Here is a 15,944-nt window from a genome sequence, read left to right as displayed (position 1 = left end):
TATCCCATTGCTTTGGCCAGCAAGCCACCTCTCGGTTTGCCTTTGTTTTGGGGCAGTAACCAGCATGCTTGAAAGGCTCCCAGGTAGCCCAGCTGCTCCCTCATGGTCTTCCTGAAGTCACTGGGAGCTGCTGTGCCTCACAACCAAGGCTGAAAGGCCAGCTGAAGGCTAATCTACTGAAAAGAAAACCAGAGTCAAAGTGTGAAGCTCAGTATATATTGACTATGAGCAGAGTTTGGGAACACCTGAAATACCAGAAATACCAAGGAAACACGTGTGGAACTGCTCTCTAAAATCACCACTAAAAAACGCTGTGCAATTGGAAGCAACCATTGTTTCCAGCAGGGAAGCCATTACAAATGAGTACGCTAACATCTTCCGGGCCAGTAAGAAGGAATTGTCCCATGTGAAATCATTTTATTTTCCATGCAATCAGTTTATGGAGCCATTTCCTTTCAGTAAGATAGACTGCATCTATACTAATAAAGACAGTAGATAGTGCTGAGGTCAAAACCTTGAGAAGAGTAAATACTGGTTAGGAATGCCAGCTTTCTAGACCAATAGAACCATTGTATTTAACCCAATGATTTTGGATTACTCAGTTTCTTTTAAGGAAGTTTAAACAATGGAGTTAAAAAAAAGAAGCAGGTTTTGCATTACTTAGTTTTAATTACCTTTTTAAAAAATCTTCTATTTACTGGGACCCTACCTAGCTTGATATTAAATATTAAAATTAAAGAATGGGAAGGAGAATATCCATTATTTTGTTTTGTGGTCTGTTATAAAAAAAAACCTTAAAACACATCAACAGTGAAATGGAATTTGGATGAAAGCCAAGTGGTCACATTAATTCCTCAGAAACAAACTAACTCAATTTTCAAGTTCATTGGGTTTGTCCTCTAGAGCGTGTCAGCTGAGCTGCGTGATGGGGAGGACGAGTCCTGTTTTTCTCTGTCAGGTCACAATATTATAAAGTGTCTCCTGATGTACTCTGAAAGTTGAATTTTCCCCTGATGCAAATGGCCTTGTTGGAGTACTTCTGGTAGAAAACTGAGATGCTGGAACGTCTGCCTACAGAAGGGCTGTGACAATGCCTTCAGCCTCCTGCCCGGACTGTCAGGGCAGTCCTGGGCAGCCTCACAGTAATTTCTTTTTCAGAAAGTGTTTTAGTCAATAGTCAGTGTCGTGCATGTTCAGTGCACCCTCGCTGTTTATGCTCAATAGAGCTATACGAAATTAAAGCAAAGTTGTGAAGGGAGGAGTACAACTAATTTCTTTTTTTTTTTTTTTAGTTCAGAGCAGAGGTTTCTGTCTCATTTATCTTCTCTAATATTTTAATACACTTAAATTAAAATTCAAGTTAAATATAATTTTGAAATGAAAGATCAAATGGATTTGACTTTTCTGATGTGGAGGACAAGTATTTTTAGCTGTTCCAAAATTTAATTTCGCTATAAATTAACTCTTCGGGGTTTTTTTTCCAAATAATCTAGCAAGGCTGCTCCTATCCCACCCAGCCAAGAAGATAGTCAGCTATCAGGATGGAGTCAGGATGGATACAGGACAGTTCTTCATAAAAGCCAGCATGGCAGGCATGACCCAGTTGATCGAAATGCTATTTTCAGAATTCTTCATCAGGTTTTATTTCTCTCCTTTGCTCCATCTCCTCTTCTCTTAATTGGAAAACAAGTGAGCAAAAATGTCATTCATCTCTTGACTATGCAAACACTTGGGCCTAACCTGTAGTAAAAGGGCCACCCAGAGGGAAAGAAAACATCTAGCCTAGATATTTGGGCTTTCTCCTGAGGGGCTGGAGGTGGGGGGTCCAGCCCTTCTGCTAATGACTGCTCACGATCCTATAGTGAGACCTTTGCTACATAAAGGAGGGGACTAAAGTCTTTCTGCTCTCAGTGCCCTCTCCTCATTGGAGTGTCATTGACTATTTGTTTGAGAAAGCCCTTCTAGACTGAGCATTAGGAACCCTCCTCAGAGAGTCAGTATATTCAGAAACTGCTGGGGGTGTATTGTCTTGTATATTTGGCACGTTCTGGAAATGCCTATCTGCAAGAAAGTCAGGCTGGAGATCATCTCACATGAAAATATTGATGGCAAGCAGGTATGAAGTTGATGCCAAACCTCTCATCATTATTAATACTGAACACACCTTAATTAGGCCTACAGGGATTTTGAGTTTAAAAATATACATGGTTACAGTTTTTAGACATCTCCGATTGACTGTGGGGGATCCAGGGGTCTTAGTTTTGGATATAGACTGTTAAAGGGACAGCTAGCTACCTAAATCCAAATAGCCATCTTGGTGACCTTGTGCTTATTCTCGTTGAATCATTTTTGTAAATAGTACTTAGTGACTTTTAAACTCTTATAGTATTTGTCCAACATAAACTCCTTTAAAAATATGAGCGCTTTGCTTCAGTCATTTTGGAGCTGAAACAGAAATGATAATATTAAACAGTAAATAGAATAAGAGAAATGAAAAAAGGTTCAGTTTTGGGAGCAGGGACTGAAAGTCAGGTGGACCCTACTTTTAAGGGAATGCCTTCATCACTAAAAGATATCATGGAAATAATTCCTTTCTCTCTGGCCCAAGCCTTCAGTTACTCTGTGCAAATATCAGCATAGGAAAGAATGAGAACTCGTTTACTTCCCTTTCTCAGCATACTTTATCAAGAACACTTTTGGAAAAGATGGGTCTAAACCTCTTCAGGTAGAAGAGAAAATCGAGTCCATGTCTCCCAAATGTGCTGGCTGACAGGATCTGGAAGGGGACACCAGGGAAAGGGCTGGTTTTCACTTGCCCTGATTTCACACGAGTCCCCTCCCGTCTTGTCACTGTCTTGAAACCACCTATCTGAGCAAGTACATATGTTTTTACCTTCTCCCTGAACATTGAGTTATTGGACACAGATAAAGATAATTTGGGGTTGGACTAGATGCTCTCCAGAGGTCCCTTCCAACCTCAGCTATTGTGTGATTCTGTGATAATGCTACTTCCAGTGGCGTTTTGTGGGAAGGGCAGGTGTCCACAGGTGCCAAACTGTAGAAGATCTGAATGGATTTGAGGCTCTTCTCAGTACTGGCTACTGTAGGTAGTCCGAGCTCAGCCAGCTGGTCTTGGGGGGACCCTGTTTTTGGGAACTTAAACCTCCTTCAGTTCGTACAGGAAGTAAGCTGTTAGGAGCTCCTTACTCAGCTGTAAGGTGCTCTGCAGGCAAGGGCCAAGATTCCTGAAGGTAGATAGGTTTTATGCCTTAGTTAACTCAGTTCAGGTTTGATGCTTAAATACATTTAACATTGACTCTAAAACTTTTTCAACACTAGGACTCCAGCTCTCAACTTGTTTTGTAGGTTTTTTTGAGAATTGATTCAGGTATGACATTGTCACCTTTATTCTGGACTTTTTTTATTTATTTTGGTTTTCTTTTGAGATCTTAAAAGATCTCAGCTCACCTTACAAGGTTTAACTGATTGTGTTATAAAAGTAAACATACATCTGCAAAGAGAGTACAGGCAGAACAGGTGACACTCATAAAAATTCCTTTCAGATAAGGAAAAGAACCCCAAACAGCAAATCTGCAGGAGTCACTCTGGAGACTGACTTCAATCTTCAGAGTTAAAGACTGAGGAAAAAAAAAAGTTCCACAAATTAAAACCATTTGCAATGGTTCCTCCTAAAAAGTTCACACTTAAAATCTTGTAGAATAGCATATCACTCTACACACCTCCTACAGAATGTTGCGCACTGTTGGTTAAGGAGAGCTTACATACACAAAAATACTGCACTTTGGCTAATGAGAAAATAGGAAACAAGACTTTGCTTTAAGTCATTTTTGCTCCCTGACAAGAAATTGTCTTTGAAGACATACCACAAGAATGGATAAAAATCGTTAATCTGCAGCTACATCCCCAAGCATTCTGTTTATCCACATCTTTTAGAAATAAAATACAAAGTAGTTAACAGTACATAAAACCATGATAGATCTTAAGTTTGGTATTAAATCTCTTTGCAATCACCCAGCCTTTAAAGCTGAGGGTGGTAGAACAACTATCATTACCTTCATTAACTGAACGAAGAAACAAGTTATGCCAGCAGCTATCCAAAAGACAGCGAGAATTGCCTAGAATCAACCAAGGACAGAAAGAAAAAGGCATTAGCTACGTGCATTTTTCAGCTTTTTATTTTACATCTCTCCAGGGTAGGTTTTCAGGCATTCAATTTCCTGCAGTTTTCAGGTACTCCCATTGTGACCTATGTTGATGAAATGGTTATTGCCACACTGCAAGACAGAAATTGCGTGATTTCATAGAAAAGCAATGATGTTTTATTTGAAAAAGAAAAAAAAGTTAGCATTTTCCTAGAGGTATATTTAAATATCTGTATTTTTAAAAGGTTACTTCCTTTACCAGTGTTTTCTGTTAGACGGACCCACTTTAAAATCTAAAAGGATAAGCATAAAACCTTGTACTATGAGTTGCTCTAAAGATTTCCCTTGCTTCAACAGCAAAAGGCTTTTATATCAGCTTTATAATCCAGAGGGGCAGAGAGAAAAAAGAGCTTCAGGAGTTTGAGGCTAGCGCATATAGTGTTTTCCCATCTGTTTTTTTTTTTTTTAAATCAGTATGGTTTCCTTCTTTTCACACATCAACATGTTTATGTAGATTTCCATCACTCACTGGGGAAGTCCTGTTTTCACTTTATTCCTAGTGATAAGAAAAAATCATATTTGTGAGGCACCTCAGAAAACCAAAACATTAACTTAAAAAAAGTCTCGATTTAAAGGAAACTACAGCTGTGATTTCATAACCAATGGCTGCCAAAATTGTACTATGAACTAATAATAACTTTAATATCCGAACTCATTAAAATCCTTCATCTACCTCAAATACATTGAAATGCAGATATTATCTTCTCTAAAACTATAGAATAAATGTTCTTGTTTACATGGACGCAGAATTCTTTAACACATATTTGTCTAAGAGGTTGTATGTGGGCAGCAGATTCTTAGATTCATAGAATGGTTTGGGCTCGAAGGGACTGTCAAAGAACATCTAGCCCAACCCCCCTGCCATGGGCAGGGACATCTCCCAGTACATCAAGTTGCTCAAGGCCCCATCCAACCTGACCTTGAACACTTCCAGGGATGGGACATCCACAACTTCTCCAGGCAACCTGTTCCAGTGTCTCACCACCCTCATTGTAAAAAATTTCTTCCATATATCCAATCTAAATTTACCCTCTCTCAATTTAAAACCATTGCCCCTTGTCCTGTCACTACAGGCCTCGGTAAAAAGTCTTTCTCCATCTATCTTTCTTGTAAGCCCCCTTTATATATTGAAAGGCCACAAAAATGTTCTCATTGTTCTTGAGACAATGTTTTGTTTTTAAGAGGTAATGTCATCATTTCCACATACAAGAATTCATAAATCATCAATCAGGCACAATAAAAACATGATGATGATGATGATGATGATGATGATGATGATGGTGGTGGTGGTGGTGGTGGTGGTGGTGGTGGTGGTGGTGGTGGTAGGTAACATTTCCATTAGTTCTCATTAGAGTCTGTGAATATATCTATAGGTTAATGAAAGATGATTCATAATTACATGATTCGAAGAAGTGAGACAGTAAGAAAGGTCTCTGCACAGTTACCACATGTAGTCCTATCTCATGAGTGAGAAATTAGGAAACAGAAAACTAAATTCTTTTGTGAATTACACTAGAGTAATTCACATCTGAATCCTGCAGAGGTGTTTTGGCTACACTAGACTGATCTGTACTCTTCAGGACTGAACCATGACAGATCTCCAGATTAACTGTGAGACTATCACATTTGGGAATACACCAACATACCTTCAAATTGAAAACACAATGCAATTTGTTGACTACCAAGGTCTTTGAAGACCATATTTTTAATATATGGCAATGTAACATATGCAGTATTAAGATATAAATGTTAATGGGAGAACAAAAGAAAAGAAATGGAAATATCTCATCTGCAAGAAATACTAGCTTTGTATATGTATCCAAGTAGCAAGCCAAAGCAAGGAGCTAGAACAAGGAAAACAATTACAGAATTATTTTGTCATGAATATGACTGTTTATTATATTACAGTATTCCTGACACGTCGTTCAGTATATGTACGTCAAACAGTTCCTTACCCGTCCCATCCTCTGTCCTTGCACAGATCATGCATTTTGATCACAGAGTAATGTTCAATGCTCGCCGGCGGACTGATTTAAAACATAAAGTAGTAGAGCAGTAGACCATGAGATGTCAAATTTGAATGCCAGTGAAAAACTACCTTGTTGTGTTTAAAGATTCCAAGACTACGATGGCACCACTATTGTTTCTCAGGCAAAAAAACCCCAAACCCAGAACAACAAAAAAATTCAACTATCATCGCAAATGAATCTTCTTAGTAGTAATAATTGTACAGCCTTTATTTTGATACCTAAATGACTAGTCCACTGTTAAACGACAGGCAAAACAAATCCCCTTCCCTACTAGTACTGACAAGAAGTGCTTCAAGAATTAAATGGACTTGTTAATAACAGAACTCTTCTAAATAGTGCAGTCTCTGAAGGACGGCAGAATGAAGAGATGGATGAACATGTGACCTTGATCTGATTTTTTCCTAGTTGCCCAACATGACACTAGATACCACTGAGCCAGACAATGATTGTTGTATCACCTATCCTACCTCTTATCAACAACAGCAAAACTCCTTCATAATAGGATAAGAAAAAGGAGCACTTATCTTGGGCCTGTTCATCTCTAGACAGTGATCTACGCTAAGAAGAGTGAAACTCTCTGTAACAGTTTTTCACATAAAATCCCAAACTCTGGCCCCCGGAGGCTGCCCATAGTTATGCTTCTCTAGGCTTGGAGTCATTCTGCATTTTCTGGCATAGTAACCACACAGTAATCAGAAAATACAGATTGAAGAGACATTCAAAATTAAAGGGAATCTATTCAAACAAATATTCACTTTAAAATCAATTTTATTCTGTGAGATAAGTAAAGAGGATAAAAGGAAAACATCTCTGGTTCGTGTTCGCTAATTGGAAAATTGTGTTTCAGAAGATTTGACACAGATGCACTGTCACTGGCAATCTCTCTCCTAACCCCTTTTGCACATAAGTACACAGCTTCCTCTATGCTCACATTACAGATAATATCCTTGTTTGAAGACTAACTTAGGCACAGAAATTTTAAAAGTACTTCTTCAAACTGCCTTTCCAGTTTGAAACTGGGAAGTTATTAACTACCTTAACAGAGGATTTGAGGAAGTTGCTGCTGTTTCAGTAGCCAGTAATGTGCCTGTTGTGAACTATATAAAATACCAGAGAAAAAAATCATTCTTAAACGCATATGTAGGTGTCCAACAAAAGTTTCATATGTGAATTTTAGGGTCAGAATTGTTTAATCCCATCAATCCAACACAAAATGTTTTGAAGAAACATGATCTCCAGAGTTTCTCATCATGAATTTCATTCCCATGAGAGCTCTTCTGTTCTCAGCAGGTCTAGCCCTTATTCAGTCTGTTTTATTTATGTTATTTCCCATTTGCAAACAGTGCATGTCCAAGTGCCTTGTTTTTAATGAAGTGTAGCAGTAACATTTGATTGGAATTTAGATAAACGAGCATATAAATCCGTGCCTGTTTTCTGCAAGTTTATATGCATATATATGAAAAGTCAAAAATGTAGCTAGATACATACCGAAGGCTGGTCCTTGTTAAAACGTCTTAACATTTTTCACCCCAAAATAGAAAGTATTACGGGATCAGCAAAGTTCTTTATGGGATTCCCCTTACTGTTGAAATAAAAGTATTATGAGATAATCTTTTGTGGAGTCCTTATAAAGAATAGTAGGAGTGTTGCATGGAAAAGTCAGAAAAAAACATGCCTATAAAAAATTAAGAACTTCTTTGTCCTGTGCAAGATAATTGTAATGGCCCTTTTCATAAATATTCAGTATATACTATTACTTGTAATATTTCAGTAGTTTGAGACTGTAAGCATATATAGCATACTAGGCACTACGCATAATAAGAAACAGTTCTTCCCCCAAAAGATCTACAAGCAAACTGAACCCAAGGAACCATTTAACTTTATTTTACAGGTAGAGCCGGTGACTTTTCCAAGGGCAAATCAGACATGCTGGAAGCAAGCAATAAGACCTGTCTCTTATAGCACTCTTCACCGAGTACCATCATCATAACCCACCCATCACTTCGGTACGCCATTAACTCGAGCACACATTAGTTCAGATTGCAGTGGGATGTACTGCTAAATCCTGCACAAATGTTCTGTTCACTTATTCTGTTGATAAGAGACACAGCAAAGACCTTTCTGATGTTTTCAAAACACGTAGCAGGTTGAACAGGTGGTGCTGAAGGTGTTCTGGGTGAAGGAAAGGACTAGCCGAGGCTGGCTGGGGCTGAGGAGATACTCAACCTCCTTTGGCTTGGTGTGTTAAACCGAGTAGGAAATAAGCAAGCTTGCTTATTTAACGCCAGTGGTTTGGAAAGCGCCTTGCCCACCAGGAACCTGACCATTACTGAACGTACCTAGTATCCCCTTACCAAGCGACACATATCAACACAGATCTCTCAGTCCTCTGCAGCACGTGAGGCTTCACGCTGTGCCCTCCCCAGGGCATGGCTAGGTTTCTGTCCGCTATCCCAGGTATCCCAAGGATCTTGTCTTTGGCCAGTATTTACACTCAGATGCTCTGAAAGCAACGTGACCACTTTGTGGTTGGAGATAAGAGATCTTTGACAATAAGCAACATCACTTCTCTGACACGGGTATCAGAGTCCATTTTCCTCCTGAGCAGACTCCAGAATCTGTTACCGGCAAGAACCTGTGGTTTCACTTAGAGCACAATACTTCTGTGACTGTGTACACGCAACAAACTGAACTTTTATCTATTGTTTACTTAGCAAATAAGGACCTAATCAACAGCCCATTGAGGGCAGTGGGCAGAATACTATTGCCTTTGGATCAGGCATTGAATTGCTCTGACATTGTCTGTCATTAAGTATAGTATATATAAAAAATGCTTTGAAAAATATTGTCCAAATATACTATGCAGAAAAACACCATAGTTTTTTCTTCTGTCCCAGAATTTAAAAATAACTGGCTATAATATATCAATTTCTGGCAAGCACCATTGTGTCAGTGACAATCAGGGACAAGTGACTGCAAACACTTGGTTCCTCATCTTAGAAAATTCTTGCTGGAATTGTTATAACGCAGAGACTCGTGAGTGCATGAATCTCTCTCCGTCCAGGAAACTAAGATTCAAAGACTGACTCCTGCAGCTCTGTACGAGCATATGCTACAAATGGGAATATGCAAAAGAGCAAGCAGTAGTTTTGTTTCCAGGTTAATCGAGGGCCTGAGCAACTTCCAAGTGAAGGCACTGTCTGTCCCTGAGGCTTTCTGTAGACTGTGGCTAATCAATCTCAAGAAAAAAAGATTTTCTGGAGTGAAAAAACAGAATTATCCAAAGCAATGGAACAGCGGACTCAGATACACCCAGTCATAGCACTTAGTAGATTCCTAGTGCAGCGCGATTCTGTTCACACTTAGCAGGAAGAACATTGATAATATTCTATAGAAGATGGAAAGCCACGCCTGGGATTAAAAAAAAAAAAAGGAAAAAAGGAAGAGGTTAGTTATACGTTACAGAACTATAATGTTGCACAGTATCTGTGTGAGATCATTTGTTTAACGAAGGCTGTATAAATCTAATAAGCATCTTTTGCCAGATGCATATCACCCATGGCAACTATGAATAGGTCTGTGGTTCCACAGGCAGTTCACCAGATCTGAGAGCTTATTGCTGCGGGACTGAGGAGATCTTGCTCCCCTCCATTCTCACATACCCTCTCCCTCCTCTATCCTACCCCATCCTCCTTCCCTTTCCCTCAGTCCCAGCTGTACCATCCCACCCATATTCTGGCTCTCATCACACTTCCTGGCTGATTTAACTGATTGAAATGTCAGAAAGCTGTTCATTGGTTTTTCCTGGTCTTGTTTTCTGTTATTTCAGTGAATTAAACTGACACAGAAGTGTTTGACAAGTGCTGAAGCTGGCGCAAGGTTAGCAGCGGGAGTGTGTGGCCAGGAATAGGGTGGACAGAGAGACACAGAAGGGGAAAACAACCTGTTTTCAGCAATGGTGAGTTGTCTGTGAAATGCAGCACTCTAGGGAGCTGTACCCAACTGGTGGGTTGGGTAAAGGTAAAGCCTTTAGGACTCGGCTTTACATAAAGAGAATAGTCCCTTGACTTTAGTAGTTTGCTTCTGTTAACACCTATTTAGCAGTTATTTGCACATAGGCTAGGTATACAGGAACAAGTGTTGCTCATAGAGCTGTTTGGAGTACCTGCAGAAACTCTCAAAACCACTTTGTCAAGGGTGAACATATTCTCTAACCTCAGCTCTATTCTTGGATCATTCACAGGGAAACTGGAGATGTTTGTATAGCTGCCCAGTGAAAAACTCGGCTGGCCTCCTTACTTTTCTTTTCCTGGATGCTACCCACCAAAGCACAGTGCAAATACATGAATAGTGAAGTGGCTGTTCAGTCTGCAAGCTTGTAGGAGCACGTACTTAATATGAATACAAACATTTTCTTCCAATTTGGCAAAGGAAAAAAGAATACATGCTGAAAAATGGCATTTTAAAATCAAGATAAGCAACCTGAGGTAACTGTCTAACATCAACTTGAGAGAGAGGTAAGCATGGGAAATTTCTACTTCCATGTTGCTACATAAGGTCAGACTATGAAGTCCCCACCTGCAGTTTACCTCGACCTCCTACAGACTGTAGAGTTTCCCTGTGTTTGTAGAGGATGGAGACACGTGAACTGTGAAGGGGTTAGTGTAATACAAATATAGAATGTTAGTTTATTTATTTTGAAGTTCGCTCTTTGGGGAGAAAACCAGAAGCGTCCACTTCTATACAAAACAGAATGGTTTTTCATTTAAAGATTGTAAGAACAGGAAATAAGTAAAATACCGAAATATGAAGAGATGGACAGACATGTCTGGCTTTATCAGCTGGAGACAGAGCAGGAAATACGTTATTAAACATCACCATCTACTGGATGCCAGCATTTGTTCCTTACAAAGGGAACCCTAAGCTTCTATGGCGAATTAACTTGTCAGACAAGCCTCTACTTTCACAGATCTGACACTGCTCATATAGTTATTGGCAGGCCAAGGTTTGTGGACCTTTTCAGCACCAGGTTGGGAAAAGATTTGCAGCATTATGAAAACAAACACAGAAGTTCTGGGTGATATAATACAGGCTGTGAAATTGTCTATAGGCCACAATGGGAACTGAAAAAAAGAAGGTGGGGGTAGTCAGGCATGGGGGCAATAGCATTCTTTGGGTATTCAGTTTGTTTACTTGTTTGTATAGACACACGCACACACGTGCACAGCATGGAGCTGCACGGCTGTCCCCCTGGGTAGCACGTGATGACTGCCGTGCCATAGTTTTGAACAGCATCTGCTCACTTTCTTGGCTGCACAGATAATATTCAACCAGATTTGTGTGATTTTACAGCATTGGGACTAGCAGCGGGGCTCACAGAGCTTGCTGAGCGCAAAAGGCACCACTGCAGGTTGCACTCCCCTGCTGCAGCTGCTGGGCTGGTGCTGCTGGGCAGTGAAGGATGCTCCTTCCCTTCTCCGCTGAGGACAGAAGCTCCTGGCCCCACAGTTGAGGATGGCTCTTTCTTTGCCTGATGCCCCCCCCTTCGCATCTCTCCACACCTCCTTTTTTCTTTGAACTTCAGAGAAGTCACAGCACTGTGTGGCAGCAAGGGATGATATGCATATCCTCCTCCGCTACCAGAACTAAATAAATCCTTTAGAGAAATTATTTAGAAAACATTGCTGAGGTATAAACACCTTGGGAAGGGCTCAGGAAAAAGCTGCAATACATGTGCAAAGGCAAAGAACTTTTTGTTATAGTGAGTGATGATCTAAAGCCATCATTGCAATCAGTTTATCAAAGGGAATTATTGGATAGCTACTAGAAACAATAAACCTAAGATTATGGAGGATGCTTCAATGCTTTGACCCTTTAATTCATAGATAGATATTTTCCTGAAGAAATTTGTGCGATTAAAAAACTTCTTCCTGGTTATATCCTTTCAAAAGGCATTGGCAGCGACAGGGCTAAGTGCACAGGGGCTTTTAGCTTAATGCACTGATTTTTTTTTTTTTCTCAAGAGCAAAATACTCACAAAAAGTAAACACTGAAATGTGGCAAGGACCAAAAAAAATGGGAAAGCTGTCTTGTTTGAAGTGTTGGTAGTTAAAACTGTGCCTTGTAATGAGTCACAGGAAATGAGAAATGGAGCTTCGGAAAGAGCTAGATTCATGCTACATCAAGGCAGAGAGAATGACAAAGACTGATGATAATGAGAATTACTTTATTATTTCCTTGTGGAATACTGGTATGTACTATACTGTACTGTTAATGTGCTGTCAGCATATTTGGAAAGAAATAGGTGTTAGAGTCTACCAAATAGGCCTGGCATCAACACCATATCAGAGCTTCTATGTAGTTCATTTGTCTGGGGAGGATATGAAGTGAAACAATTTCCAACACTTACATAAACATCATGAAATTACACAGGAACAGATCAATAACAAATTGTATTTCTATTGCTGCATTTATCTTCCAAACCTTTTTCAGTTCAACACACAGAATCTCTCAAGTAAATTGTTGTTACTGGCAAGTTGTGCTGATATAAGTGAAGTTGAAAACATTTTGTTTCAATGTGCTGTGTTGGCAACAAGAAAAAGGAACATTGCAGCAAGATGACATGGTGCAATACCTGAGTGCCGATATAAAAGATATTTCACACGTGAATCATGAACAATAATTACACTGTGCTGCAGAGCACATGTATCTGAGCATTTACACCAGGATATATAACAGAATCTGTTGAATTTTGGTGGGATTACACCATTACAAAAATTCACCTAAAACTAAGCAAAACTTCCTAGGCTTTCAGTACAGACAAGGAAGAGAACGAGATTTGCAAGAGGATGATTTGTTTCAGTGGGTAATGTGCCTGGTATGAATTATCCCTGGGAGACACCTTTTCTTCTCCACTGACTATAAAGGGAGTCTGAGGTGACCAGATTAGACTCAGAAAACTAACTTGGAGGCAAAGTTAAAGAAGATGTATCCCTGGATACATGCTTCATGTCCAGGGACAAATACCATGATTGCAATTAACAGATATATAAAAGTGCAATTTTTTAATAGGAAAATAATAAACAGATACATGTGGATACATGTTTTAACAGTTCTAATTTACAATTTAGATTTCACTCAGTAATGAGCAATATTTATAGGATCCCAATTCTCAATTGACACACCACCAAATGATAGCAAAAGTTCCTAGGCACTAGCAGTGCTGTAATGTCTGTGGTACTCACGGCTCCAGCTAGCCCAACTCTGCATCTGCCCCCTCCCTTCTGTCTCCCAAAGGCTGAGATCATATATCTTGGGTGGACCGTCCACTCCAGCAGCAGGGGGTTCAAACAGTGAGTAGGATTGCCCACCCGCCTTAGCTTTTTGTGTCCCTCCTTTGCTCCAGCAAAGAGCTGGAGCACACAGAGCTGCCACTCAGAGAGGTGTGTGGATCTCAAAAGAGGATTGAGCTAGGGAAAGGTTGTGTGCTGGAATAGTCAGTCTCTCAATCCCGGGAACAGGAGAAGAGGACAAGGAGGCCCCAGTGCCCTCTGGCTCACTTTATTCTGCAGCCTGTACCAAACAATAAAGTCACCAAGAGCTCAAATGTGGAGTTAATGATGAGAAAAAGAAAATGATATCCCAGGCCAACACAAACCACCCTGAGCCTCCCTGGCCTCATCTCCAAACAGTTCAGCAGTGCACAGTACTGTTTGATTCCAGCATCAGTTGAAACAGTGTTTCCCATCCCCATCTCTAAGGCACTGCTTAGCAGAAACCAACCTCCTGACTAATACAGGACGGGAGCCGTGTTCCCAGCTTCCTGGGAAACTTGAAACATATCTCTTCTCACCTGTGGCAGCAAGTGTTCGAAACACAGATGAGAATCAGATTTAGCCTTTAGGAAAGGCTCTTCTTCCTTATGACATTACTAGGAATGTCACAATGTACTAATCTTTTTTTTTTAGGCAAAATATGAAATATCATGCTCTAAAATTACTGCTTCTTTGACTCCTAAGACACCTATAGAACATCTACCTGTTATCAACTGAAGTACAGGGATATTCTCCCCATCTACTGTATTATCTGTTAGATGCCGCGGTGCTGATTCGCGCACAATGGAGGGAAAAAAGCAGTCCCTGCTGCAGGAGGGTTAGTCCAAGAATCCATTCTTCTAAGCACATAGATGGACAATAGCTTAAAATTTGAGTTAGATCCTGAAGATTTGTGGAATCTTTTGAAAATTTTGGGTTTGCAGGTCAGCGATGTTTCCTAAAAAGCACTCAAAGCACTTTTCTAGCCATGATACTAGCCTTGGAAGAGAGTACAAGGATAAGAATGCTAAGCGATAATGAAAAGCAGTATGTTTTGTTTATATGAAATATGACCTTTCCATCAGGATGAATGCTTCTGAGATTACATCAAACAACAGAAAACTAGGAATTAACTCCTTGAGGTAAAAAGAGTGTGCTAGTTATTTTGTAAAAAACCTTTTCAGTTGCCTCAAATCAACACCTTCAATAGGCAGGTGTGAGAACTTCTCACATTTAAGGTCCAGTCAACAGAAGATGGACTCGTGATGATTTGCTTATGCTGGAATAGGTACTTCAGAATGCATTAGTGAGGCAAAGGCTCTAGGGAAGTCAGGCAAATAAACAAGAACAATAGCAAAGGTGTCACTGAAGGAAGAGTCAAATCTGGCTCAACAGACTGGTAAATGGACTTGAAAATGGAAGCAACACCGTACAAAGAGAATCGTAGGAACTGGATGGAAGCAGGAAAGGTCTGAAAGAAGGTAATGAGGGACAAAATAAGTAAGACAGAAGATGAAGACCAAAGCTAGGGCAATTGTTTTAGTTCCAAGAGTGTGAAGGTATCACGATTTTTAAGGAAGTTACAAAGAACATTGCAAAGTGGCAAAGAAAATTACATGAGTCTGCAAGCCTGTGAACAAATCCCTGGGCTTTTTGTCCTGGTCTGGCAGTCCATGTTGGGAGTTCCACAGTGCCAGTAAAATACCACAGATGTACCATGCAGGCACCAGAAATATGACAATTAAAACTACTCTGAGAACTCCCTGACAGCAAAGCATGACATGGTGACTGCTGAGTAGGTATATTCTGAGGAATGGAAAAGAAATCTTCCATGGTGATACAAAAAGGCACAAATAAGTTCAAGCAAAGAGAAAAAATAAGTTGAAAAGAGTTGGGAGGCAGGAGCAACACTGGAAGACAAAAGCAGATGCAGGAAACTGGTACAGTCAATTTAATCATACTGGTTTGTTTTTAGTAATGAAATGACAGAGGGTCAGAGAGGAGACATAACAGTCCTCAAATACTGAAAAAGTGATGAAAATAGAACAAGAGTAATCATGTTCTTAGACAGAAAAAAGAAGCAATGGACACAAGCTGAAGGGAGATTGTTTGACACTAATTAACATTTTTGATTGACAGATGATCTGGGTATGATGTGACCCTCCATCACCGGAGATCTTTAAGAACAAGTGAGACAAACAGTTTTGGGAATCATGTAGGTATAACGGTATCTGTCTGCAATCCTGCCCTGTTTCCACTGGAAGGAATGGAATGGACAAGGTGATCTCCAGTCCATTAAGTCTTTCAGCACTATAGTCCATGACTGTGAAAATGAGGCTGAATGAGAGAATGAGAGAATAAAAAAAAATTTCAAGAAC

The 15,944-nt window shown here is 39.9% G+C and overlaps 1 protein-coding gene across 1 annotated transcript in view; it reads left to right on the top strand.

The window, feature by feature from the left end:
• Positions 1–12,400: 12,400 nt before the first annotated feature.
• RFX6 (regulatory factor X, 6) overlaps positions 12,401–15,944 on the top strand; it is a 44,665-nt gene continuing 41,121 nt past the window's right edge. Inside the window, exon 1 of the mRNA XM_009325692.1 lies at positions 12,401–12,503. Coding sequence (XP_009323967.1) covers positions 12,401–12,503 — 103 coding nt within the window. The remainder of the gene's footprint in view (positions 12,504–15,944) is intronic.

The sequence above is a fragment of the Pygoscelis adeliae genome, unplaced genomic scaffold (assembly GCF_000699105.1).
Source record: "Pygoscelis adeliae isolate BGI_AS28 unplaced genomic scaffold, ASM69910v1 Scaffold54, whole genome shotgun sequence".
In the NCBI taxonomy this organism is placed as follows: domain Eukaryota; kingdom Metazoa; phylum Chordata; class Aves; order Sphenisciformes; family Spheniscidae; genus Pygoscelis; species Pygoscelis adeliae.
This window is presented reverse-complemented; position numbering and strand designations above follow the sequence as displayed.